Source organism: Canis lupus, chromosome 30, assembly GCF_011100685.1.
Source record: "Canis lupus familiaris isolate Mischka breed German Shepherd chromosome 30, alternate assembly UU_Cfam_GSD_1.0, whole genome shotgun sequence".
Classification (NCBI taxonomy): Eukaryota; Metazoa; Chordata; class Mammalia; order Carnivora; family Canidae; genus Canis; species Canis lupus.
In genome coordinates this window covers 35,483,299-35,509,682 of record NC_049251.1, presented here as the reverse complement: position 1 = coordinate 35,509,682, position 26,384 = coordinate 35,483,299, and the positions used below count along the sequence as shown (strand labels likewise).

The 26,384-nt window shown below is 45.3% G+C and overlaps 1 protein-coding gene across 1 annotated transcript in view; it reads right to left on the bottom strand.

Moving 5' to 3' along the window:
* The window catches only part of THSD4 (thrombospondin type 1 domain containing 4), a 566,261-nt gene that overhangs the window by 286,593 nt on the left and 253,284 nt on the right, over positions 1-26,384 (bottom strand). Inside the window, exon 7 of the mRNA XM_038580863.1 lies at positions 24,103-24,239. Coding sequence (XP_038436791.1) covers positions 24,103-24,239 — 137 coding nt within the window. The remainder of the gene's footprint in view (positions 1-24,102; positions 24,240-26,384) is intronic.

Here is a 26,384-nt window from a genome sequence, read left to right as displayed (position 1 = left end):
ACCACAAAATAACGCTGCCATTCATACTAAGGGATTCTAATTAAGGGAGGGGAAGGGCCTGACCTTGTTTACAAAAGGGGCCCAGTCTAAAAAGTCAGTGGGTCAAACTGGGCTGAGCTTGACCCTTGACATTCTGGCAGCCTCAGAAAGAGAGCAAACTGACCTCCGTGAAACGGGGCAGGCGTCAACAGCCTCTGTTGCTCAAGGGAAACAATAGGACCTATGAGAATTGTCTGGAAAAGCACAAAGAGTCGTTGCTCCTTCTTGCTTCACTCCAGGGCCACCCGGAGGTTGAAGAGGTTGGCAATTTTGTCTCTGACACCTCCCACCTCCCTTTCAGCATCTACTGTGACAAATTTCTGCCCTGTTCCTCGGCCTCCTAATTCCTCCCCGCCCCCACCACCTCTCAAGTAAATTGGGGTTCATCTGGAACGGATTACCTCCACCAATTCACTTTCACACTTGGCCCGGGTGTCACGCTGCCAGGGGAGAAGAACATTTTATTACAGGCCAATTCCTTAGGTCAAAGGAATGAATACCTAATGCTGGACATGCTGGTGGCATATGGACCCGCCTGAAGGGCCAAGCTGTGCTGGGGGGTTGAGTGATGGCTGCTTTGACAGGTGGGTCTCCCCCACCACAGACTAGCAGGGCCAATGGGACAGCTGGTGGGAATAAAGGATGTCACCTCCACTGTGCACGTCTTCAAACCCTGCCTGCCCACCCACCACACCTCCAGTCCAGCTGACAGTCTACGCAGAGCCCCCAGGACTTCGCGGTGAGCAGAGCTGTGAGATGAGCGCCACGACACCACCTTCCAACCGGTCTGCCACCCTGGGCCCCTCTGACTTGGTCACCGTGGTGCCCCTGTTGCAACATGTGTGACACAATCTAGCTTGGACTAGAGAGGCCCAAGGCTTTGCAGCAGGGCAGGGGTGGGGGGAGCAAAGTTCTGTTTTCTTCTGCTTCTTGCCGACCCTGCTGTGCAGACCTCCTCAAGCACACAGAGCCACAAAGGATGCCTCGACCCAGAGAAACCAGTGAGGAACCCACTGATGGTAGCACGTCTTAGTGACACATCCTTGTGAATTCTGCTCTTCTTTGGAACAATCTCCATGTCCGGGAAAGGTGACTGGCGGGGAGAGGGCAGCGGGAGAGGACTGGGCCGCTGCCATGGCACCGAGAAAGCCTGCTTTTCAATGACCTTCCTGACCATTTAGAATGAATTTTAACGGGCTGTGCTTTTCCTGGGACATTTTTTCTTTGAACTCCCAGACTTCCCTTCATTGCAAGTTGCCATAATATGAACCAGACTTTTTTTCCTCCCTCTTGTTTGCTTAAAAGGCGTTACCTATAAATTAGAGTATCTCAAGAGTGAGGTGTCACATGCGGGGCCTCGGGGCTCCTCAACCCCGGAGCCCCACAGCCGGGAGAGGGGCCAGGCCGCCTCTTTCTCTGGCAGCCTGGCTCCAAGACCCAGGCCAGGGATGATCCCACCCTCCTTCTCGAAGCTATCCAGTTACAGTGATGTACAGAAACGGCCTTGTTTGACTCAAACATCAAGTTTTATTTCTTTTTTTTTTCCCTTTAATTTCTTTCCTAGAGGAAAGGGAAGAGTGGTTTTAAATGGGCATTTATCCTGAGTCATATTCCATGTGGTGCTTTCATTCTGAAGGGTATCACCCAGTGTGGGCACCAAGGCTCATTTCAATCAAATATCCCACACTCCCACGCCTGGAGGCCCTTTCCTCTGGGGACTGCCAGTCCTGGCTGTGATGGTCACTGTGCAAGAAGGCAATGACCGCAATGCTGGAATTTTTTTTTTTTTATCATACTATTAGATTCCCATCAGAGAATCTTCATAAATGCCCTCACCCATTATCCCTCCAGGTCTGAATGTCATGCCTCCAGGGGACAAGGTTTCAAACAACCAACAAGCAGACCACCACGGTTCTAGTGTGGTTCAGCTTTGTTTTTTTAAGACACAAGTTCACAGCAATTGCTCAATTGTCAAAATTCAGGAAACAGTCATCGAGTACCAACTGTTTGCCAGGAACAACACTAAGCAATTTCACATCTGCTCACGTTACCAAATACAATTTAAAATTATTATCTGGTGTATTATTCACTTGTGGTAGGTAACACCATATTGCTCCATGGCCTTCCATCCACTGAGACACTGAAGGACATAGGAGACAGAAGGTCTCTCTGAAGCTCATCTGAGACAGAAGAGTCTGACAGCAGAACACACTGATTTGCAATAAGCAGGTGCTTCAGAGTCAAAAAAGTTTGGTTTTGAATTCCAAAAGGGCTCTACCTGCAAGATCACCCAAAGTTGGGGGCCGAGCACAGGGTGTGCTGGAAACGAGAGGCAAGATCTTGCATGGGGCAGGGTCCTGCCACAAGGGGATAGGGTGGGAGAGTCTTAGCTAGGGGTGTGCAACAAAATACCACAGACTGCATGGCTTAACCAACATTTATTTTCCCATAGTTCTGGAGGCTAGAAATCCAAGACTAAGGTCTCAGAGTCAGTTTCCGGCTGAGGTCTCTCTTTCTGGCTTAGTGTCCTCTTGTAATACCCTCAGGTGGCCTTTCCTCCATGTGTTTGTATAGGGAGACAGCGAGCAAGCTGTCTGGTATCTCTTCTAATGAGGGCTCTAACGCCATCATGAGGCTCCCACCCTCATGACCTCATGTAAACCTACTTATGTCATGAAGGCCCACCTCCAAATACCGTTACATTAGGGTTAGGGCTTCAACATACTAAGTCTGGGAGAAAGGGCCAAAATTCAGTCTAGAACAGGTGTGTCTTCAAGAGCTGGGGGACAAGCAAGCAGAGAATGGGAGGGGAGCGGCTTAGCTTTCAAGTGCGGCACCTGTTCCTTTGCCACATGCAGCCCCCTACTCAGCCTAGGGCAGAAACACTGAAGGTAGGGATAGAAACCTCCAGAAAGAGCTGGGAACCCAATGCCACGAAAACGTGTGCCACCCTTCCCAGGTGGGAGAGTGGGAGCTAGGAGACCCCCTCACTGAGTAATGTCTAAACCAGAGATAACTAACATTGACCAGACGAAATGCCTCCCTCTGCCCTGGGCGCCCTCATTCCCTAAGTGAAAGTGAGACCTCGTGAAGAACCTGAGCTCAGGCACAAACAAAGTCATGTCTCCACAGACTCCCATCTGTGGCGGTTTCATTTGTACCCGTTACACCACGTTGGGTGTTCTAAGATGTACTATTTCCACTTACAGATGGGAAAACAGAAGCTCAGAGAGTGCAAGCAATGTCCATGAGCTCCTCACTTGTAAGAGATGGAAGCTGGACGTGAACTTGGATCTGTGGTGGCTCAGGTCAATGTGTACTCTCCTCCCACCCTCTCTGAGTGGGTGCAGCTCTCCTGGACGAAATTAAGGGCAAAAAAAAGAGATCTTCGGCTGCTTGCACTGCTCTCACCCTGGGCCGCAATCAAAGGGCACCATCTGGATGCATATTCACTTCTTCCCCCAGGCCTTAGTTTCCTACAGGCAGTGACACCACCCAGTTAGTGGAACACCTGAGGTTCCACGGATAAACAACTACCCAAGTCATTAACTACAATGACATGACCTGACCGGGTTTAGGAGAGAAGCGACAGATCTGCTGTCCCCCGCAAGTTCTCAAACACACACGGTGGGACTGATGTCTAACACCAAGACCCTCCATTCTTTGTATCTTCTTTTGATTCCATCCAGATTCATATACCTCTTTGGGGCCATCATGTCTACCCTGGGCAGTCATTCTACATCAGAGCCCGGTTCCACCTCTTTGCATTGTCATGTGGCTTTAATACAGGGAGTAGTTCTTGCCCTACTTTTGAACCCAAATGGATTTATCCAAACTGTCTACAAATCCTAGTATGCATTTCACTAGTGGTGAAAGCTACTCAGAGAACTAGGTACTGACTTTGGCCAGCAAGTCCTACAGATACCAGTGGATGATAAAATGACCTACCTTTCATTTCCCAGTAGTTTGCCATCAGAATTTTTGGTGCCAGTCGATTCTCCCCTAATTAAATCTAATTATTTCTAAAATGCTTGTTTTAACTTGATCCTAGTAATAGGTTTCACCGTCAAATTTTACTGATTCTGCTCTTAACACTTCTCACAATTCAAGTTAAATTGGTTATGAAATGTTTGTATAGACTGGGAATAACTGGTAAACTCACTGTCTCTTGTGACTTTCATGAGTGTGGATTAATGGCAATAATAATAGCTCATTTTTTGGAGCACTTACAGTGGAGGCAAGTACTGTGCTAGGTGGTTTGCACAGAATTATCTCATTCAATCCTCACAATGACTCTAGGAAGTAGGTCCACTTCTCTGAGGCACAGAGGTGCTAGTTGATCTACCCAGGACCACACAGTATCATGTAACAGAACTCAGACTAGAAGTCCAGGTCCCTCTAACTCCAAAGCCCTTGTTCTTCACCCCCCTCTCCGTACTGCCACACAGTGTCCAATATTCTTGCAGTTAATTTAGTCCAGTCAGTAGAACAAGAGTTTGACGCCAGTGATGCTCAAATATAATAGCAAATGTGCTTATGTCTATAAGAGTAGTTTAAAAGCCAATCACCCTATTGACTAACTCAACCCCACACATAAGCCTTCTCGGTGTGAAGTGAAGACAATGGCTTGGCAACTGAGTCTCTTCTGTGACGGTCACCTCAGAGTCTGTGACTAACGTGAAGAGGCTGCCCGGGGGCGTCTGGGGGTAGTGCCAATGCCGCCCTTGGGTCAGAGAGGCACACCCAGGTAAGACTGGCCAGTCTGCCTCTGGGTTTGCTGGCGGTGGCTGGCCCAGCGGGGACCTGGGACTGGAAGCACGAACAGAAGGCAAGCAGCCCTCTGCGTAATTGTCCAATGTGTTTACAGCCAGTCCCTGGTTTTCACCACCTTTCCTTTAACCATCCATTCCCCTAGCCACGCCTGAAAGCAATCTATATTTAACTTTTCACCACCTTGATTCAAGAATTTGTCAGTTTCTAGGAGGATGGTCAGGACTACCAGGCAACCGGTTCCCCATCAATGTATGAGCGCCATCTAGGAGTGAGCGGAGCGACTGCAGGCCGCCGCAGGAGCAGGTGCCCCGGCGCAGTTCTTTCCTTCATCTTTCTAGATGCCCTTGCAGAGGAAGCAGGAAGGACCATATGAAGATCCTCACAATATGACTTTACCCTGGGCATTATATCCAGCAGACCATGCAAATGTGGGTTCTGCTTTTGCAGACTTTGTTATGTATGACTGGAAAAGGAGGTTAATACATCCATTTCCTCAAGGTCATAGGCACTGAAATCACCAAACGCCCAGTAAATGAAAGGAGTTAAAACTGAGATAAGCATAGGTTATTCCCCAAACAATCTCCGCCACCAGATTTCTGATTAAATTTGGGCAAACGACACCTCCGTGGGCCTCAGTGCTCTCAACACTGCCTTCTCAATATCCTCAGGGAGGATGCTGGACAGCGTGATATACAACATTCTTATAAGGCCCAGCTCTAGGATATAACAATCCTTCCATGTGACAGCTTTTAATGACCTGCTATTTTTGAAAGATTTTATTCACGTATCTGACAGAGAGAGAGAGAGAGAGAGAGAGAGAGAGAGAACAAGCAGGAGGAGCAGCAGGCAGAGGGAGAGGGAGAAGCAGGTTCCCCATTGAGCAGGGAGCTTGACACGGGGTTCAATCCCAAGACCCTGGGACCATGATCTGAGCCAGAGGCAGACCCTAACCCACTGAACAACCCAGGCGCCCCAATGGCTGCTATTTTGTTTCAAGCTGGCAGATATAACTACAATAAAGAATGACTCATCTAGAGACACTCTGGGGGCAACTGGGCAGGCATGGCCTAGGTGCATGTACATTCTCCTGCTTCCCCTTTTCCCTCAATAACAGAAACCTGACAATGTTTGTGTTGGCAACATTCCCGAAAGACCAGACCCTGGTCTCACTAATGAGTTGTAACCAGAAGTCAATTCAGTAGAGCTGCTGAGAGGGCTATTCTTGAGGAAAAGTCACAGACTTGGTTGACAAGTATACTTCGCCCTTCTGCCCGCCTGAAGCATGGGCTCAGTGGACTAGAGTAGCCGACTTGTGCTCATGAGAACATGTAGTCCTGTTCTATGGAGAATAAACAAGACATCAGAGGGAGCCTGAGTCCTTGACAAGCTGCAAGAACATCTTCATTAGCTGAGGTGAGGGCCTCTTGCTCTGGAGTTGTTGTTCTATGGGAGAAACAAACCTTCACTTGGTGAAACCACTACTGTTGGGTTCCTCTTATAAGCAGAAAGTCATGCCTGACACAACAACACAGGTCTTGTCATACGTTTGTTTATTCAGCAAAAATATTAGCATATGTGCCTGCAGCTATGTGCCAGTAAGTATGCCAGATACAAAATGGTCCAGGCTTGAGGCGCTCGTGCTCTGTGGGGTAAGGTGCGTGGCTGTGTAACTCATCGGAAGGCATGAGAGGCAAAGGGAGGTGGTCGGGGAGGTCTCCCCCATGGTGATTCCTTAGCTGAGTATTCAAGAGTTAGTCTGGGAAATCACTCAGAATTAACCTGGTAAAATAAAGAGAAAGAGGGCCATCACACACACTGCTGTCCACCAACCTGATGGGCATCTCCCTCTTCCTCCATGCTGAGAGTGCCTTGGTTCTCGTTCTGGTGTCCTTCTTTCCCTCCACTAGTGACTTAGTTAAAACCCTCAGCCTAGTGATGGGAAGGAGACTTGGTTCTGGCTAATAATACAGGAAAAACATTCTGCTACGAAAGCACCTAGAAACATTTTTTTCTCTTAAAAAGAAGATGTGGAGGAAACAGTAGTCCCTTCTCTCTCTTGCTGGACCTCGTGCCTGTGGCAGATCTCCTGAAAGTTAGGCAAGCGAGCCCACGCAGAGTTCAGCGCAGTGGGAAGACGAGGGGAACCTTGCTCTCAGTGGCACTGATGAATGGCTGCATTAATCAGCCCCAGAACCACCAGCCGCTCGGGATGATGTTATGTGCGTCAGCAAGTCCTCTTGCTGTTTTACCCTTGTGGACAGGATGTTCTGTTACCTACGGCCCAAAGTATCCTACTACAAAGGTGTCCTAGGCAAACGCAGTGGGCACGAAGGGATCCAGAGCTATGACAGATGATGGCCTGTTCTAAGAAGTGCAGGCATGAAAAACCTATGTGTAAGATGAAAAGAGTCATGTGATGATAGGACGCCGCAAAATTCAGCTGAGACCAGACAACCAGGGGGGATCTCCTGGGAGTTACCCAGCAGGAGAGTGACACTTTCAGATTCATATTTTAGAAGAGGACACTGGCAGTCCTGTATAAGGAGCAGGAACAGCAGAGATGAGGGGACCTTGTCACTGGGACTGCTCTGCTCATCTGCCCCAGCAGTGGTAAAGACTTGAAGAAGGAAGAGATGGTAAGGAGGAGGATGAAGAACAAAATACAGAAACCTGCCAAGGAGGCAGCTTCCTCAGGACCTCACCATCCCCAGCTGTGGGGCAGGGAAGGAAAGAGGAATTGAAGATGGCATTCCTGTTTCTGACCCGGGTCACCAGGGGGTGCTGCTCATGGAGATACGGGAGAAAGCGTCTGTGATGGCAAAGTTATCTCCTCTTTTGGAGGAGTTGCGGGGAAATGATAAGGAAAATAGTCCATCTTCGCTATCCTGAAGTTTGAAGTCCCTGTTGGACATCCAGGTGGAGCTACCCCACATATAGTTGCTAAAAGGGGTAAAGTATGGGCTAGTCTCCATGACGGAGCTTGGCCAAACTTCCCCATGCCTGATGTCTTGACACACAAGGAAAATACAATATCATAGGGAGCTTGTGCACTGCCGTGGGTAACATTTGAGTCCTACAGCTCTGAAAAGAGCTTTCTGAAGCTTTAGCCATAAAGCCAAATCATTGCTTCCCCCTAGTCCGCCAAAATCATGATTCCGACCAGCCCTTGAACCTGGGACTTGAATATCCAGCTGTCCATCATTATTGGAAAAGACTGGAGGATCATCTTGGAAAACACAGAACCTCCTGCTGATCAAGTTAGTCAAGCTCAGAACATGTATTCTGGGAGGTGCTACTATAAATATGACATATTGTACTTCGCGGTTCTGCATGCAGGGGATACCCAGAGAAGACCCGGCGAAGAATGGATAGATCATATGCTGCCGGCAGCTTCAGGTGAATAGTGTTGAACAATCCTGTGGCTGGCTAAGTAACAGACTGACTTGTTCATCTGAATAAATGCTTTTTGAGTAAGTACTATGTGCGAACTCACTGTGTTACTTAATGGTGGATCAAAGATGAGTAAGACAAGATTGGTCACTAGTTCAAGGTATTTTTGGGCATCAATGGGGAGGCAGACATGTAAATCAAAAAGGGCAATAAAAGAATCGCACGTGTCTTGATAGATGTCTAGTTGAGGCACAACAGGGAGAGAGACATCCACCCTTTCCTGGGACCAAGAGTAAGAGTGTTATTGAGGAACTGGCACCTAAGCTGAGTCTTGTCCGGTGAACAGCTATTTGTCATTTGTATAAGGAAGAAGAGACATTCCAGGAAGATGAAGGAGTGCAAAGCCCAGAGGCATAAATCAGATGTGTGGCCTATGCAGAGAGCTTCACCTGGTTTGGCATGGCTGGAGTTTACGATCTAAGGGTGGAGGGGTAGGCAGGGGCTTGGTCATGGTGCAAGCTGAATGCCACACTAGAGTCTGGACTTCATCTATGGGCGGTGGGGACAGGCACATGGGCACAGAAGCAGGGGAGTAATTTACTCTGACTCCTATTTTAGAATTGCTCTGGCAGCAAAGTGAAAACTCAGTTGAAAGGGAAAGAGGCAGGAGGACCAGTAGCAAAATCTTCAATGGTCCAAAGAACAAATGAGCGAAGACCTGGCATGTAGCCATGGCACCAAGAGGGTAAGGAGAGACAGAAACAGGAGCCTCCAGGATGCAGGAGACAGAATTTGACCACCACTGGATGTGGGGAGGCTGGAATGGGGAAGGCGTCCAGCTGGTCTGGCTTGGGAGATGAGGAGGATAGAGGGGCCACTTGCCAAAATCAGAAGCACAAGAGGATGAGCGAGGTGGGAGGGAAATAATAATGAGTTCAGATCTGATCATATCCAGATAGAAATGCAAAGTACTGAGTTAGCATGAGTCTGGAGCTCAGGAGAGAGGCCTGGTGGCAAAAGACGCATCAAGTCTCTTGGGAAATCTCTGTCTCCTGATGAAGAATTAAACTGATTAATAACGAGAGAAGGTAGGAATGTCACTTGTGGTCACAGAAGAGACGGTGTCAGTCTAGGGTGCTTCAAATTGATTGAGTGCTTCAGGCTTTCCCATTCTCTAGAATGTTTGATTTGCAGTATCTTACCCAAAAAGGGATACAGACGTGATCTTGCCCCAACCTGCACCCAATTGAAGCAGTTCATCAGCTTGTCCACACTTTGCCTTGTGAGCTTGTACGTCTCTCTCTGCGCCTACCTGCCCACTATGCCCCATTCATCACACATTTACTAGGCATTCACGCCGTGTTTCATAGGGAAGGCATTACCATGAGAAGTGGGCTATTTCAGTAGTGGAGAGTTCCATTTCTTAAGAATTATTGTTTTAATGTTGACAAAAGGTCTATCAGACAATATCAGAAAACACCACCTGAGCCTTGGATAATCATAGGAGAAGCGGATTTTCAGTTGAGAAGAAGCATCTGTTCTTCAAGCAATCCACAAACCAGAAGGGACGTGTGGCAGTTTTTACCTCCAGGATTTGCCTCAGGCACTTTCTTCTTTAAAAAAGTTCATAAAAACAATAAAATAGCAGAATTTGAAAAGCATTTCTTATACGGTTTTCATTTTGAAATTACATCTGCCCATTTGTGCTTTAATTCGATACAGAGCTTAACAGTTTAGCCAGTGCTTTCTGCAGAAGGGGATGGGATAGGATAGAGCTTTGAACACGCAGGCACCTTTGATTCTTTTCTTTTCTTTTCTTTTCTTTTCTTTTCTTTTCTTTTCTTTTCTTTTCTTTTCTTTTCTTTTCTGTCTTTTCTTTTCTTTTCTTTCTTTTCTTTTCTTTCTTTTCTTTTCTTCTTTTTTTTAATCGAGATCCTTTATTTTTTTAATAATAAATTTATTTTTTATTGGTGTTCAATTTGCCAACATACAGAATAACACCCAGTGCTCATCCCGTCAAGTGCCCCCCTCAGTGCCCGTCACCCAGTCACCCCCACCCCTCGCCCTCCTCCCCTTCCACCACCCCTAGTTCGTTTCCCAGAGTTAGGAGTCTTCATGTTCTGTCTCCCTTTCTGATATTTCCCACACATTTTTTCTCCCTTCCCTTCTATTCCCTTTCACTATTATTTATATTCCCCAAATGAATGAGAACATATAATGTTCAAGAGCATAGGGTAGGGTAAGGAATCTTTCACAAATGAGCCTGGATGCCACAGTTCTTCAAATGTCCAGCAGGGGGATCCGCAAGTAACACTGTATAGTTTTTTGGGATTTTTTTTTTTTTTCCCTTAGAACTGAACACATATTTTCAAAAGACTGTTTCAGTGCTTCCTCCTTGCAAAATTTAACATTTTTAAATGTTAAAATGAGAAGTGCTGTGGTGCTGTGTCCCCACGGTGCCTTGTCCTGATGCCCTTTCTGCTGTCATTAGATGTAGTGCTGTTATTTGTCTACACATCTGACCTCCCTGGTCAATGGTGAGCCCCCGGAACAGACTGACTGAACTTAGGTGCTTAAGAAGTGTTGATAGTTGGGGCACCTGGGTGGCTCCGCAGTTGAGCATCTTACCTTTAGCTCCCCCCAAATTCCCCAATACATCATGGCTTCTGGACAACAGCAAGAGAATTTTTACTCTTAATGACAGAAGGAACCCCAGCTGATCAATCCGGGAGAGACTTGCGGGCAGAGGACAGCCTCACCGCCTGGACACAGACAGGACACAAATCTGGACACAAGTTATTAGCAGCCCGAGCAGCCCAGGGAGGCCAGGCACGGAAGGCAGAAACATATGGCAGATGTCAGAGCCCCGTCCACTCTCCTCCAAAAGAAGTGCTTTGAATGCAAAAAAACAAAAATGGGAAATCTTTCACTTTTTTTGCCCTCCATGCCTGTATTTTGAAGAACAACAAACTTAAAGGAAAAAGTTGCAAGAACAGCTCCAGAAACATCCTGCACATCCTTCCCCTCGATCCAGTGCACATCTTGCCACACCTGTTTTACTTTCTGTTTCTTTCCTCTCCTCCCTGATATCCATCAATTCTATCAATACTTTTTTTTCTAAGATTTTATTTATTTATTCATGAGAGAGAGAGAGAGAGAGAGAGAGAGAGAGAGAGGGGCAGAGACACAGAGGGAGAAGCAGGCTCCCTGCAGGGAGCCCAATGTGGGACTCAATCCCAGGACCCCTGAATCACACCCTGAGCTAAAGGTAAGATGCTCAACTGCGGAGCCACCCAGGTGCCCCAACTATCAACACTTCTTAAGCACCTAAGTTCAGTCAGTCTGTTCCAGGGGCTCACCATTGACCAGGGAGGTCAGATGTGTAGACAAATAACAGCACTACATCTAATGACAGCAGAAAGGGCATCAGGACAAGGCACCGTGGGGACACAGCACCAGCAGTGATGGTGCACCCCAGGGCCAGGGAATGCTTCTCAGAGGTGACCTACGTGGAACATAGAGAAAGAAAAGGATTTCTAGGGATCAGGGCAGAAAGGCAAAAATGAATCAAGGAGTCATGTTCTGCCCAAGGGCTCAACAGATTTCTCTTGTCCCATTTCTAATCTTCTGCTTCCATGTCCTCCCTTTGGCAGCAAGAGTTAACAGTTATTGCCGGCTTGCTTAGCCATGCCGGAGGTTGTGCTAGGGATCTTACCTGCATCTCTTCATCAAGTCCCTGCAGCCTTGCCAGGTGAGTGCGGGTGTCCTCACTTCACAGAAGGGGAAAATGTGGCTCAGAAAAGCCAAGAAATTTAACAAAGGAGGCCCAGTTGGTGAGTGGGCCCAACTGTTTCTGTGTCTCTCCTTAAAGCTCCACTGGTCAAACTCCCCAAGGACGCCCAGCACTTCCTTCCATCCCTCTCTCCCACACCCTCTATCCCAGGTTAGCAGGGCAGGAGCTTTCTCAAACCCACGGCCTTTTCAGGCATGATCGTTCACTTCCTCTGACCCTCACCCAACCCACACTTTCTGTTCACATCAGGACAGGGCTCCCATTGCCTGCTATTCTCAACCAAGATCCAGCTATAATTTCCTGGACGATTTCTGTACCTTGTCCCTTTGGGTCTTCGCCACCTCCCAGACATCGAGATCCATGCACTTGAGCCCCCAGACACATCACCGCACCATCACCGCTACTATCAGGCCTTTATACATGACACAATATTTAATTCTCCCAGAATTTTCTGAGGTGGTCTCAGCATCTCTAATTTCTATTGAAGAGGAAGGATGGAGTCTCACAGAAATTACTGGACTTGCAATTTGTTTAGTGAATTCACATCCACGCCTGGTCTTGGAAGAGCCAGACAGACTGAATTAAAACACGTGCTTCAGGATGCAGTCCGGAAATCAATGGCAGTTTAGCTCGTGTGTTCATGCACAACTGCCCCTGGTATCATGTGCAGCTGTGGATGTTGCCATCAAGGAGAAATCGCCCTTCCTATTCACATTTGTCCCCCTGATTGCCCCCATTACTCCATTTCTATCTATCTATCTATCTATCTATCTATCTATCTATCTATTTATATTTTTGGGACATTTCCACTTATTTTAATTCTGGCTTGTTTAGGCTATCATCAGCTCTGAATTAAACCTTAATTTATGCCAGCTACCTTCGGAGCAGCTTCTAAGAAGGACGTGTAGTTTCAACACTAAACACTTGGTGTCACTATCAACCAGTTCTGCAAAATCCCCTTCGGAAGGTCTCCTCAGAAAAAGTCCTCACCAAGAAATATTAAAGTCATATTTACTTGATACATATTTGCTTGCTACAGACTCTACAAAAGTTGGAACACAGCAATATGACACAGATTCCCATGTACTGAATATGCCATGATCTCTGGCCTCACTTTGTAGGGCTCAAAGAAAAAAGCCTATTTTCTATATCATACATTTGAAACCTCACATTGCATGTGTGAAGTATTTAGATAAGGCTTTTAGAAACTAATTTGAAACCCAAAGGATATAAAGATCTTTCACTCAGAAAAAGTTAATTAGCCTTCTCACAAGGGAGACACATACTTGACGGCTTTGGTCAAGTATAGTTTTAAGAAAACAAGGCTGGGATTTGGACGCCAAATGTTTGAGTCTAAGGTCTTTTCACATATATGATTATATTCAGTCCCCTGGCAATCATGGCCATTACTGATCTTCCCTCCTTAGTCCATTTGGGTGAGCCTGGAGGTAAGGCAAAAACAGAATTTTTTCTCCTGGCACTTTCGTAAGATTTGGTTAGGAGACCAGACCCAGAGTATCCTCGGATGCTACAACTATTAGCATTTTGCTGAGAATTGTGAAAGTAAGACCCAGGGAAAATAATTAGGATAAATTATTTCAAACCATCAGGAGATGGGTTGATAAACTTTAAGAAATTGATAGGATCCATAAAAAATAAAACTTGTAGAAGATATTGCCAACTTATTGAATGACAAAAGATAGTACTTCAAGGACTGGGTTGCTCTTAGGGGCTGCAATTTGTCCTCCCCCTGTCAAATCCAGTTCATTCTAAAAGTAAATAGCTGCTTGAAGTTCTGTATTTTTCAATAAATCTTTTTTTTTTTTTTCTTTTGCTTTCCCCCAACCATCCATTAGATCTTGACTTGGACTACCATGGTTTTGTCACCTCGAGCACACTTTATGTGATTGTAACTTTCACTATTCCAATCCTAAAAGTCATTGAACATTCATTCTTTTCCATTAAGTAAAAATGTGTTCTGAATATTAAGTCTTGCTAAGTCCTCTGAACACAGGTGGCTTTTCCAAGTGATAGAAAAAGGTTTTCTTTTAAAAACTTTTATTTATTTATTCATGAGAGACAGAGAGAGAGAGAGAGAGAGAGGGGGGCGGGGGTCAGAGGCACAGGCAGAGGGAGAAGCAGGCTCCATGCAAGGAGCCTGATGTGGGACTCGATCCCAGGTCTCCAGGATCACGCCCTGGGCTGAAGGCAGACGCTCAACCACTGAGCCAGCCAGGCATCCCTAGAAAAAAGTTTTCATTCAAAATCTGTGAGCGCATTACTTCCAAGCAAAGAGCAAGTTTACTTTTCGTATGTGTAGGGGAGCAAAATCTGCTACCACAAAATGTGTCTCTTTGGCACGTGAATTCTTTTAGATGGACTGTTTTGTGGGGTATTTTTGTTTTTTTAATATTTTATTTAAATTCAATTTGCCAACATATAGTATAACACCCAGTGCTCATCTCATCATGTGCCCTCCTTAGTAAGACTGATTGCTTTGAAGAAACAAGAAACTTGGGATCCCTGGGTGGTGCAGTGGTTTGGCGCCTGCCTTTGGCCCAAGGTGCAATCCTGGAGACCTGGGATCAAATCCCACGTCGGGCTCCCGGTGCATGGAGCCTGCTTCTCCCTCTGCCCATGTTTCTGCCTCTCTCTCTCTCTCTCTGTGTGTGACTATCATAAATAAATAAAAATTAAAAAAAATTAAAAAAAAACAAGAAACATAAGTTTTTCTTTTTTTTTGCCTTCCCACTAGCTGCCTAAAAGGATTTAGACAGAGGACCTATTCCAGGAAGGGAGCCATCACCACAGATAACTATAGTTTGATATATACTATGTATGGTACACAGGGAGGATCCTATAAAGGCCTGTTGGAGCAAAAACCAGTCTCATCGTTTCTGGATGGCCCAGCAAACACTTACTCTCTCCTGTGAATTGCCTTCCTTCTCTTTGAAGCCCTAGACCTCCACCCACTGCTCCTTGGTCCAGATGACATAAATACCTCATTTTGCCTGACTGTCTTTGGAATCTCTCCTGTTTATGTGGATTTCCCATATGTACATAATTAAATTTGATTTTCTCCTGTTAAACTGTTTCATGCCAACTTAATTCTTAAATCAGACGGAAGAATCTTGAAGGATAGAAGAAAATTTTTCCTCCCCAATGTAAGTTTAAATGCTGGTATGTTTTACTTCTCTCTCAAATGTATGTTCTGGTATTTATGTATGAATAAATATATAGACTAATGGAATAGAAAGCCCAAAATATATGCTTACATACATATATGTACACAGTACTAAGGAGGGAGCCTCAAAATAGTGAGGGAAAGATTTATTCAATTATAGTAAGGCATAACTGGGTAGCTATTTGAAAAAAAGTAAAATTGAATCCATACCTCACACGATACACTAGCGTAAATTCCAAATGGCTTAATATAAAATGTAAAAATGTAATAGTATAGAGCCATAAATTAGTGAAAGAAGACATAGAAGAATGTTTTTAAGCTTCAAAGTATACTGGGTCTTTCCATGACACAAAATCTAGAATCATAAAACAAAGAATTGCTAAATGCACCATTTAAAAAATTTAAAACTTCTACACAGTAAAAAATAAACAAAACCTCATGATCAAAGGCATAAGTCAAAGGCTACTTGAAAAAAGAAACACTTGCAACTTTTATCATAAAAAAACTCTTTCATGTATGAAAAGCTCCTACAAATTAAGAAAAAGATCAACAATCCAATAAAAAACCAGATCACAGAAAAGGAATATAAATGGTTCTTGGGTCAGGAGGGCAGTGCTACTTGGGGGAGGAATTAGAACCAGGCAGGTGAGGTGCCTAAGGCTCAAAATTTAAGGAGGCCTTGAGAATTTAATTTTATTAGTTACCTCCTTAAATTCTGCATCTGAGGTACCTCACTCATCCTACTCCAGGCCCCTACATGGTTATTAAACATATGAAAAGATGCTCAACCTCACTCCAAAGAAGATAAATGTAAATGAAAACTACCCAAGACACCATTTTTCACTTATCAGATTGGCACTTATCCAATATGGGACAACGTACCACCCACAGATATCGCTGGAGAGAGTGTGAGTTGTTTCAACCACTCTGGAGAGCAATTTGCCACCCACTAAGCATTAAAATCACAAATACATATAGACTCTTGACTCACTTCTAAGAATTTATCTTAGAGATACTTGCAAATAAGTAAAATGACCCTCAAATCAGTGTATTTATTGCAGATTTGCTGGTAATGGTAAGATTGTATGTATCCTGACTGTGCATCATCATGGTTAAACGGACCATTCATACAGTCCAGTGCTATGCAACCATAATTGGAAGAAGACGTCCTTTAGATATGGAAATGGAAAGCTTGCCAAGACATGTTAAATAAGAAAAGCAAGGTCCAGAACTTTGTGTGTGATAAGCTACTATATGTGTCAAAAAGAAGGAGATATACAATATATTGTTGAGGGCTTATAGATGCATAAAATTATCTGCCTTAAAAAAGAAATGATCAGGGATCCCTGGGTGGCGCAGCGGTTTGGCGCCTGCCTTTGGCCCAGGGCGCGATCCTGGAGACCCGGGATCGAATCCCACGTCGGGCTCCCGGTGCATGGAGCCTGCTTCTCCCTCTGCCTGTTGTGTCTCTGCCTCTCTCTCTCTCTCTGTATGACTATCATAAATAAATAAAAAAAATGTTAAAAAAAAAAGAAATGATCAAACAATGATTATTTCCTGTTGGGGCATGGGGAGCTGGGTGGATAGGGGACAGAGGATCATACTTTTTGATGTCTGAGTCATGTAAATTTATTTATCAAAAATCTGAAATACAAAATTTAAATATTTTCATCTGACACTCTTGTCCTCAAATACCTATTTCCACTTAGATGTATGACACCTCAGGATATTTTTCTAAGGCTTTTCTAGACATACTAGCAGAGCTACTCACTCCTCAGTTTGACCTAACTTTTGGCAGGAATTTAAATGAGAGGCCCAAACTCAAAATCAGGATGATGGGCTTTCCCTTCGTATCTTCACTCAGACTTCTGGGCTCTACTGGAGTCATCACCAAGCTCAACAGCCTACATTAAAGATGTCTGATCTTACATTAGTATCACCAGTCAAGAATAGGAGCTGACTCAGTGAGAATGTGCAGAGAGACCAAAGGGAAAGCAGGCAACTGCCCCCTCAGCCTTGTGGGTCTGAACAGAGACTGCCTGGGGTATGGAAATACACAGCACAGTTTTCTGCATCCCTAAAATGTTACTCCATGTCTTGGGGGAACAGTATCTGTGGTGTTGAGATTATGGGCAATGAGTGCTGCATAACTCTGATCGGTATGTGTCTGTACATACCGATCATACTCAGATGCTGCTTTTAATCTCTGATTGGTTTAGGGGTGGTGATGAAGGTACATGGGACAGAGGTAGATATTTGGCCCAGGGGACTCTGCTAAGCTTCCTATGAGGTCTCAGTTACAAGTGCCCTGCCTACTTAGCTAGAACACTTCCTTAAGTTCCCTTTGGGGGAAAGCTAGGGAAAGGGGTCCTAAATTCCTCTCTCTGGTATAGGAGGGACCACCAGGAAGGGTGGGTTGAAGCTCTGGACACCCGACCTCAATTTTACCTGGGCAGCCCCTCATTTATCTGCTTGAATACTGGAGGTCCTGGCTGACCCCAAAACTTGCTCTTAATATCATCCAGTTTCCAGAAGAGTCTTTCTGGGCGCATAAAATGACTTCTAATTGCTAAAGCCAGCATGTGTTCAGGAAGATGTGTGGATACATTGGAGGAGCCAAGTCAGGCACCATCAAGGGGAGACTAGATTAGCCCAAGGGCGGAGAGCAGGGGGAAAGCACAAAGTGTCATCTCTGTATCTATCAGCTCTGGAGCACTGCTCAGGGATGGGTCCTGAGCTGGAGACTTGGCATGAATTTTCTCCCATCCCTGGGGACCTACAAGGTCAGGAGCACTTCCACCCCTCCCCTCCCCTACAGTCCATCTAAGGTATGCCTCCTTACCAGTTCACCAGCTCAGTTCCCCCACTGACTTCATGATGCTCGTCAAAATTCAGAATTCTTTTGCCTGTTAACCAATGTTTTTTCTTCGTTACTTTTTCTGTTAGATTTTAAGCTCAATGTGAGTAGAACCATGTTCATCTTTTCCACTGTTTTACCCCTCATACCTAACACACTGGACTGCAGTGAGCAATTAAGATTATTTGTTGGATTGATTAAAAATCCTATTATATATTGCTTGGGCTCGAGTAAGTATGCATTAATTAAGAAATCTAACCAGAGTTTTTCTGTTAGTGTGGTCCCAATGATTGGAAGTGAGAAAAATGATAGACAATGGAAAAAAAGTGCATCTAATAAGGCAAATTTTATCAGCTTTACTTTAGGTGTCAGTTTTAGATGTCAAGAGATCCTAAGAACAGGGCCTGGGATCTAACATTTCAATGCTTCTTTAATCCTATTCTTGATTATCTGTAGGAAAGGAGGTTACACAGCTAGTTTCTAATTTGTTCTTTTACTCATTTTAAGAATATTTTAATACGTTTTAAGAATATTTTTTCATACATTTTAAGAATATTTACTGAATAATATTAACATGTTAATTAAGCACTGAGGATACAGACACACACGATACTTATTCCCTCTCCTTCAGGAGTTCCGACATGTGTCGGAAATAAGTATAACACAACATGATAAGCACACAGTTTGCTGGAGGTGGGAATATAAGAGGGAGTCCACGAAGTGTTGTGTAAGCTCAGAATTCAAGCAAAGTAAAAGCTCTCCACCCTATTTCATGGCTGAATCGTGCAGATGTCTGGCATAGGGGAGAACATTTTATCCAACACAATTATTCTCCTGGTTTCATTCAAGTGGCAATAGAACTCTAAGCAGAGGCCACAAAATAAAGCCAGTAACCAAATGGAAAAAAAAAAAAAGAAGCAGCTGAGGGCAAACAAGCAAAGAAGTGAGCAGGGTCTCCCCATTTGGCTCAGGAAAGTGCAATAGTGGGCTACCCAGGAGGAGGAGGAGAATTCAGGCCTGCACACGCACAGGCGCGCGCACACACACATACGCACACGCCCATTATGTCATCCTTCTCAGTCAGGGCTGCACACTGGTCCAGAGCTTATCTCTGAACATTTGGAAACAGTTACCTTGCTTTAATTTACTGAATAAATCTGAAAGTGTCTGCAGATGTGTCCAGATTGAAGGTGAGCAGTGTCCCAGCTGGGAAGGGAGGTGTGAGGGCCCCTGCTGAGCGTGGGCCAACGGTGCACCGCAAGAATCACCACCCCCCCATGGAAGGCGATGACGGACCAGGGATGAGAGGCAGAAGTTGGAGGGTAGAAGGGGTCCTTTGCCCTCCAGTGAAGGCACCCTTGGAATGTGTGCTCTCCTACTTGCTTAGATTCTTCCTGCCATAGCTCTGAAGAGACTTGAGAAATTCAGAGTGAGCAAAGTAAAACAAGGCGAGGGATCAAGAGCTTGGCAGATGCCAAGAATTTTCCCCGACCTTTGAGGCCTGGGGTTCTGGGGATTTGGCCAAGGGGGCTTCGTGTCCTTGTTTTTATCTGCACTCAATTGCCCATCCCAGCCAAAAATGAGAAAGCTCTGTGCTGGTTTCAAGACTAATTTCATTTGCTGAAATCCAACAGACTGAGTCACCGAGACCTCAATTCATTTACACATTTATTTTAAGCACCTATTCAATGGTAGGCATTTTGCTAAAGCAAAGTGTCTGGAATCACTCCCAGCTTGCTGGGTGGTAGGTGGGGGCAACGGGAACAAACAGTTACAAGAAGTGGGAGCAGAAGAGAGAAACAGTGCTCGAGCGGGTCAGCCAGTGGCTTCTGAGCAGAGCCCACCAAGTGGACCAAGGATGGACACAGAACAGCACTAAAGGCTGAAGGGACAGTGGGTACATTCTCATGGACACACAGCCCTGCAGGCCTGCTGGCTCATGGGGTAACCCGTCCCAGCTCTGCCAGCACTGGGGACCCAGGGAGGCCGGGCATGAGAGAGATGATGGAGGGCTGGGCTTTATTCCATAGGGGCAGGGGAGCCACAGATGGAATTTTAAGCAAAGGAGAGATAAGTCCTGATACATGTTTTGAAAAGGCCGTCTGTTTTAGAAAGAGGCAGCGGGGACAAGAAACTCTGGAGAGAGAGAGATCTAAATAAAGCACATGGGTTTCTTCCCATCACATGGAAACTAGTCTTCCTATCCCGATGAACAGTGCAGCCTAAGAAACCAATATTAATAGTCAACCCCTGTGTAGCGCTTTGTGTGTCTGACTCAGCTTGGCTTCGCAGTGTTCTGTAATATGGGGACTGATAATTCCCACTGATTGAGTTATTGTGAAGACAGATGGATTAATGATATCATTTTTAAAAGATTTTATTTATTTATTCATGAGAGGCAGAGACATAGGCAGAGGGAGAAGTAGGCTCCCTGTGGGGAGCTCGATGGGGGACTCGATCCCAGGACCCCGGGATCACGACCTGAGCCAAAGGCAGATGTTCAACCACTGAGCCACCCAGGTGCCCCAGTGATATCATTTTATACGTAAAGCATGCACTGCAGTATCTGGAATTTGGTATTCTTGGAAAAGACTCCTTGTTAGCCACATCATCTCCAACACCTTGCTCCTCTGGGGTTTCTCATCGGCCTAGAGAAGGCACTTCCTTGAGTGGAATTTAGGGATTTATGGGGGGAGGAGGGTGGGTCTTAGGGTAACTCTCACTTTAAGGATCAGTCCAATCTAGAAGTCTGAGGTTTCTGTAAGGCTGGTCTCCAGGGAGTTGAGAATATTCTTCTCTTCCTTGACATTTACCGAAGTGACCCTATTCTTTCAAATGCCTGCTGTGCCACCAAAGAGAAACCTTCATCTAGGTTTACTGAGTGGTGAGCAAAAATGATACATGTGTCATCAAACTATTAAAATCCAGAATTGTGTAGACAGAGTTTAAAGCTGAGATCAAGCAAAAAAAAAAAAAAAAAAAAAAAAAAATCACAGCAGAGTTAATGTGATGCTTAATGACAGATGTTATTACTGTGCTCTCTGTTAATTAGATATAAATGCTATTTAGTTCCCATAAAGGACAATAATGATAGGGCAGGGCTAGAAGTGTCTCAGAGACTTCTCTGAAGACTGGCCAGACATTCCTATTTGATGTCTACAGGGATGGGGTCTAGGTGAGGAAGGGAAGGTCTCTGTGGGCTTCATATTCATCGGCTGCTTAAGGAAGAGATGGTTCTTTCCCCTCATAGCCTATCTAGATGCAATCCTTAGCCTGAAGACAACTTTTGGGATCCTTCGGTCCCTGTTCAGAAAAGAAAGTATAACCTAGCACTACTCAGGACCGTAGAGAACCCCCCCCCCCGCCACCACCACCATATTCTCCAGCCTCCAGCCCCTGCACCAAGCCAGTCCTGGGATGTCTGCATTCCTTCTTGCCATCTTCCAACTCTTGGATCTGAAGCATAAAGGAGTTCCAGCAACAGGGTAAACACAAGCTGGCCAGAGAGCCCTCTGCCAGCAGAGGAACAGAACATTCCAGCTTGCACCGGGTGGGCCTGGGGCCTTTCTCTGGCTTGGTGTCAAGGGGGACGACACTCTCCTCTCTTCACTACCCTTTCGTGGGCTGAGCTTGTATTCTCATTTAATGCTCGTCGCCTCTCATTAACTTTTGTTGCAGACCTGGGCTGGCATTTCAACTTTGTGTGGCCAGCAGAGGCTTTCTGGAGCTATTTCAGATGCAGACGCTCATGTCTGCGAGTGACAGCTCTCGCAGCCGCAAGTCAGCGAGGCGGAGATATCAATTTGAATTCTGGGCTTCCAATCAAATATTCAGAAAAGGCCACTGTACCCTTTGAAAGTTGCAAAGTAAACAGAACTTCAGCCTGGGAAGCAAATGTACTTCTGATTATTTTAAACTGAGGTTGTAAAGAGGACGGGAGAGTCAGCGATTCCAAACAACTTCGTTGGAGGAAATGTCAGACAAGTGCACAGACAACAAACATGGAGCAATATCAAAGCGGTCCTTGTAACATCAAATTCCTATTAATCTACTCACATCCTGGGGAATGTCTGTCCCGATCGTTTAGCAATTATCATCTGCAAACTGTGCCATCCTACGGTCTGACTGGTTTTCGACGATTGGTTAGAATCCATACCCATGTCCTTATAAGTGTTTGTTTTTCCTTCATATCATAGAGTCCCAGACATTTAATGCAACACTAGGAAAACATGCTCCTCCAGTGGGAAGAGACCACATTTCCTCTTCCTTCCAAGTCATTATACCACTCTACATTTACACTTCTGAGACTGGGCTAACTGTATTTTCATCAAAGCGTCCTTTAAAACTTTGCTACTTGTGGACCAGCGGCAATCAGCATCACATGGGAGCCTGCTGGAAAAGCAGATTCCCAGGCCCTTCCCAGACCTGCCCAATTAGAATCTGCAATCCCCTGGCAATTCAACCTATAGTGATCTCACAAAAGACAATGCGAGTCTCACAAATCTGTAATCTACCAACAAGCAGATAAACAAAGAAGAGGCTTTTGCATAGGAAACTCAAATATGACAGGACGTGTGTGGACGTAAACAATGTATTGATGCTAACAGATGTCAGCATGCTTACATGCCAGACCAGGACGTAGGCACCACCCTCCTCATATTCGAGAAGCACAAGAGCCTTATGTAACCTGCATGAGATCATGCAGTAAATCACAGGGTGGAAAGGCAGGATTTGAATCCAGAAGGTCTGACTTCCAAGGGCATGTTTTTAACCATTACACTACACCACCTCCTGGCAGTGTGCACCTATATTTGGGAAATGAAGCAGCTCTGACTTGGCCTGAAAGACAAAGCTAGGTTGCTGCAAGGCCCACCATTTCAGGCTCAGTCATATTCAGAAACAGAGACCAGGTGAGCTGGAGATCAAAACCTGTAACAGAACCCTCTTGGGTATAATCTGGGGTCAGCGAGCCACAGAGAGGGCATGTGGAACTCCGTGGTAGAAAATGGGAGGCCAGCCGCTGGTCTGAGCTGCTGCTGTACTTCCCATCACTGCCTCTTCCACACCTCATCCTACTACCCTTGGGTTTTGCTCTTCCAGAGACCCCTCACACTCCTCAGATATCAGATGACAGCTGTTCCTTTAGCTTTCATTGAAAATCTGAAAACATCTGTTCTGCTTGAATAAGTCATTTTGCATCCTATTTGAAATCTCATTTAAAAAAAAAAGTCTGGTTGGAGAAGGCGGTGCTTATAAATGACACCTCAGTAGCTCTTCTACTAAACAAGGACAGCTAAGGTATTACGGGAACCAAAGAGCTCTTCCTCTGATGCAAATCAAGCCTGCCAGCTATGGAGCGGTAATTACGGTGGTGTTTTGGTCTGGGCTCCAAAGAGTCATGAAGTTTACAGATGCAAGAAGGGTGGCAGTCCAGGCCCAAATCAATGTGGCTACGGGACCTGTGCCATCTCATCTAGGGTGCCTATTTCTAACCAGGTGGTTCTTTATGTCACAGGTTAGCACCCTACAAGGATGCTCTCAAGCCCCAAGTGTTTGCAGAATGTGGGGCAGGGAGTTCCTGGAACAGACTTCTCAAGTCCAGAGAGGCTGAAAATATCCTGTTTCAGGTATAACTCTGCTCTAAAAGGCACTAGACCCCTTTCACTTGGAAGCCTGCTCCATCTGCTGGGAGGCAAGATAAAATACACGCGGTCCTTAAAATGCCACCCTCGTGATGCCACCAGTTTTCCGGCCTGGCAGGGCCTTTTCCATAACCTCCACTTCAGGGGTGAGGAAGGATCGCTGGGTCCCTTTTGATGCATGTGGTGGAAATACACATCACTTAATACTTGAAAAGCTAGACTGAGCCGTGGTGATGTCCTAAGATCAAAAACCCAGAGAGAACCAGGTGGCCCTGCTTTAGCCTACTTCTCCTGGGGCCTATGGTCCAGCACCTCCGTGGGCTGTGGGGAGGTGATGGGGCAGCCTGGCAAAACACAACGGAGTCGACATTTCCAGAACAAACACCCAGAGAATGAGCTGCAGACACCCGGTCCGGGCACTTACCTTGCACTGCCCAGACACACAGATGGCCGTGCCATTCTGGTCACAGGGGGTGCCGTCAATGACCTTCTCAGCTTGCCGAACGTAGAAGCGGTAGCCCATTGCTTGGCAGTTCAGCTCACACTTCCGATTGCCCTTCACTATCAAAAACAAAACAAAAAACATCTTTTTTTTTCTTCCGGTATTCTTTACCGAGCTAAAATTCGCGTAACATAAAAAGAACCATTTTAACCAAAGTGTACAACTCAGCAGTTTTTAGTATATTCCCAGTGTTGTACAGCCATCACCACTAATTCCAGAACATTTTTATCATCCCAGAAAGAACCCCTGGACCTGTTCACTGCCACTCCTCCCAGATCTTGGCAACCATCAGTCCCTTTCCTGTTTTTGGATTTGTCTATGCTAGATGTTTCATATTTACACACTTCTTTTCCTTAAGATTTTACTTTTTTATCTGAGGGAGAGAGCATGAGGAGGGGAGGGGCAGAGGGAGAGGGAGGAGTCGACTTCCTGCCGAGCGGAGAGTCCAATGCAGGACTTGATCCCAGGACCCTGAGATCATAGACCTGAGCCGAAGGCAGACGCTTAACTGACTGAGCCGCCCAGGCGCCCCATAATCACACATTTCTTAAATCTGCATTGACGTTATGACATCTCCCAATATCTGATGGTTGAGGGATGGGATTGGGTCTTGATCTACTGGCATGCAGCAGAGATCCGATGTTAAGCAGTTATCATAAAGGGATTCTTAAAGAATCTCCCAATGCAAATAATAGACTCTGCTTTTAGAAATCCTCCCATGCTTTAATATAATCACGATTATATCTCACTTATCAGCAACCACAGTGAGCCCACAATTTTTATGTTCTGCTGTAAAATTTTTGTTTTACTATTTATGCAGTTATATCACTTTTATGCTCTGTTAAACAGCTGGAGTTTCCTGTAATAATTCCTCCACTATGCAATATTTAAGTCGTCTCCCCATCACCTTAGGTGGAAGTCTAAAGTCCTTAGCAAGAGATAAAACAGAGCCTCACCTTGCCTACCTTTGTTTTCTTGGTTCCTACTATTCCTCCTTAAATCCTTGGTCTGTACCCAACTAAGCACTTCCTCTGTCCAGCCATTACTTAACTGTTCCTTCTGCCTTTGCCTCACTTGGCTAGTATCTGTTTCTACTTGGCATTAGTTCCCAGGTCACCTCCTCTGGGAAGCCCTCCATGGATCCCGATCTTGCCTATACACCCATCCATCTGATCTGGCCCCCTCCATGATAAGGTAAACCTTGCTGAAGCGTAGTCTTGGGGGACCACAAGGATGTGTCTGTTGCATTCACTTTTGTATCCCCAGCACAGTACAGAGGTGGGGACCTAACAAATGCTCCAACAATCCCTGAGGAATAAAGGAAGGAAGGAAGGAATAAATAAATATGGGCTTTTTTTTTTTTGCCTTTCTCTCCTCTCCCCTGACCAGTACTCCCCTATAGAGTCTTTCTCTATATTCCTGTTACTTTACCCAGAGCCTGGCACACAGTCAATGCTTCATAACAAATGCTAAATTAATTACTGCTACAATCAATATCTTCAATGTAGCTGCCTTCAAAATAAGAATTAGAAAATTTTTCAGGCGAGACCTATTTCCATATCCAAAACAGACAGACAAGCCAAGTACACAATGGTTTTTTTAACTGTTTTTGGAGACAAGACTAATGCTATGCTCAGCCATAGACAGCATGCTCCAGGGTCATGCCTTTGTCTGAAAATCTGATTACTGGATTGGATAACACTGACTTTTTCCTACACAATACAATACATCATATTTTCCCCAGTGTGGCTGCCTCACTGTCATAGCAATGAACTTCTCTCCAAAGCCACTGAAAACTGCTAACAGGAAATAACCTCTGGGAGCCTCTGGGACCACATGGTTTAGGGAACACTGAATCTTCTATGTACTCTGAGCTCTATCTTTGGAGTCAAGAGACAGGGTTTCTTACCCTGGCTGCCCAAAAGATGTAAGAGGTGATCTTGGGAAAATCAAAGAATATCAAAGATGGAAGCACCTTTGGGAATTATCTAAAACCAAGCCATCATTTTGTAGATTAAAAACACAACACCACAACAGGCCTAAGAAAGAAGGTGCAAGTTAGAGGTAAACAAGTCTCCAAAGCTTGCTTTCTCAGGTCATCTATCTACCCAGACCCTGCTTCCTCCTTCCCAGCTCCTCACTTTCTGAGTTGACAGCAGGAACTACCAGGTGCATTGCATTTTAAGTAATAAAAGTGTCTGAAA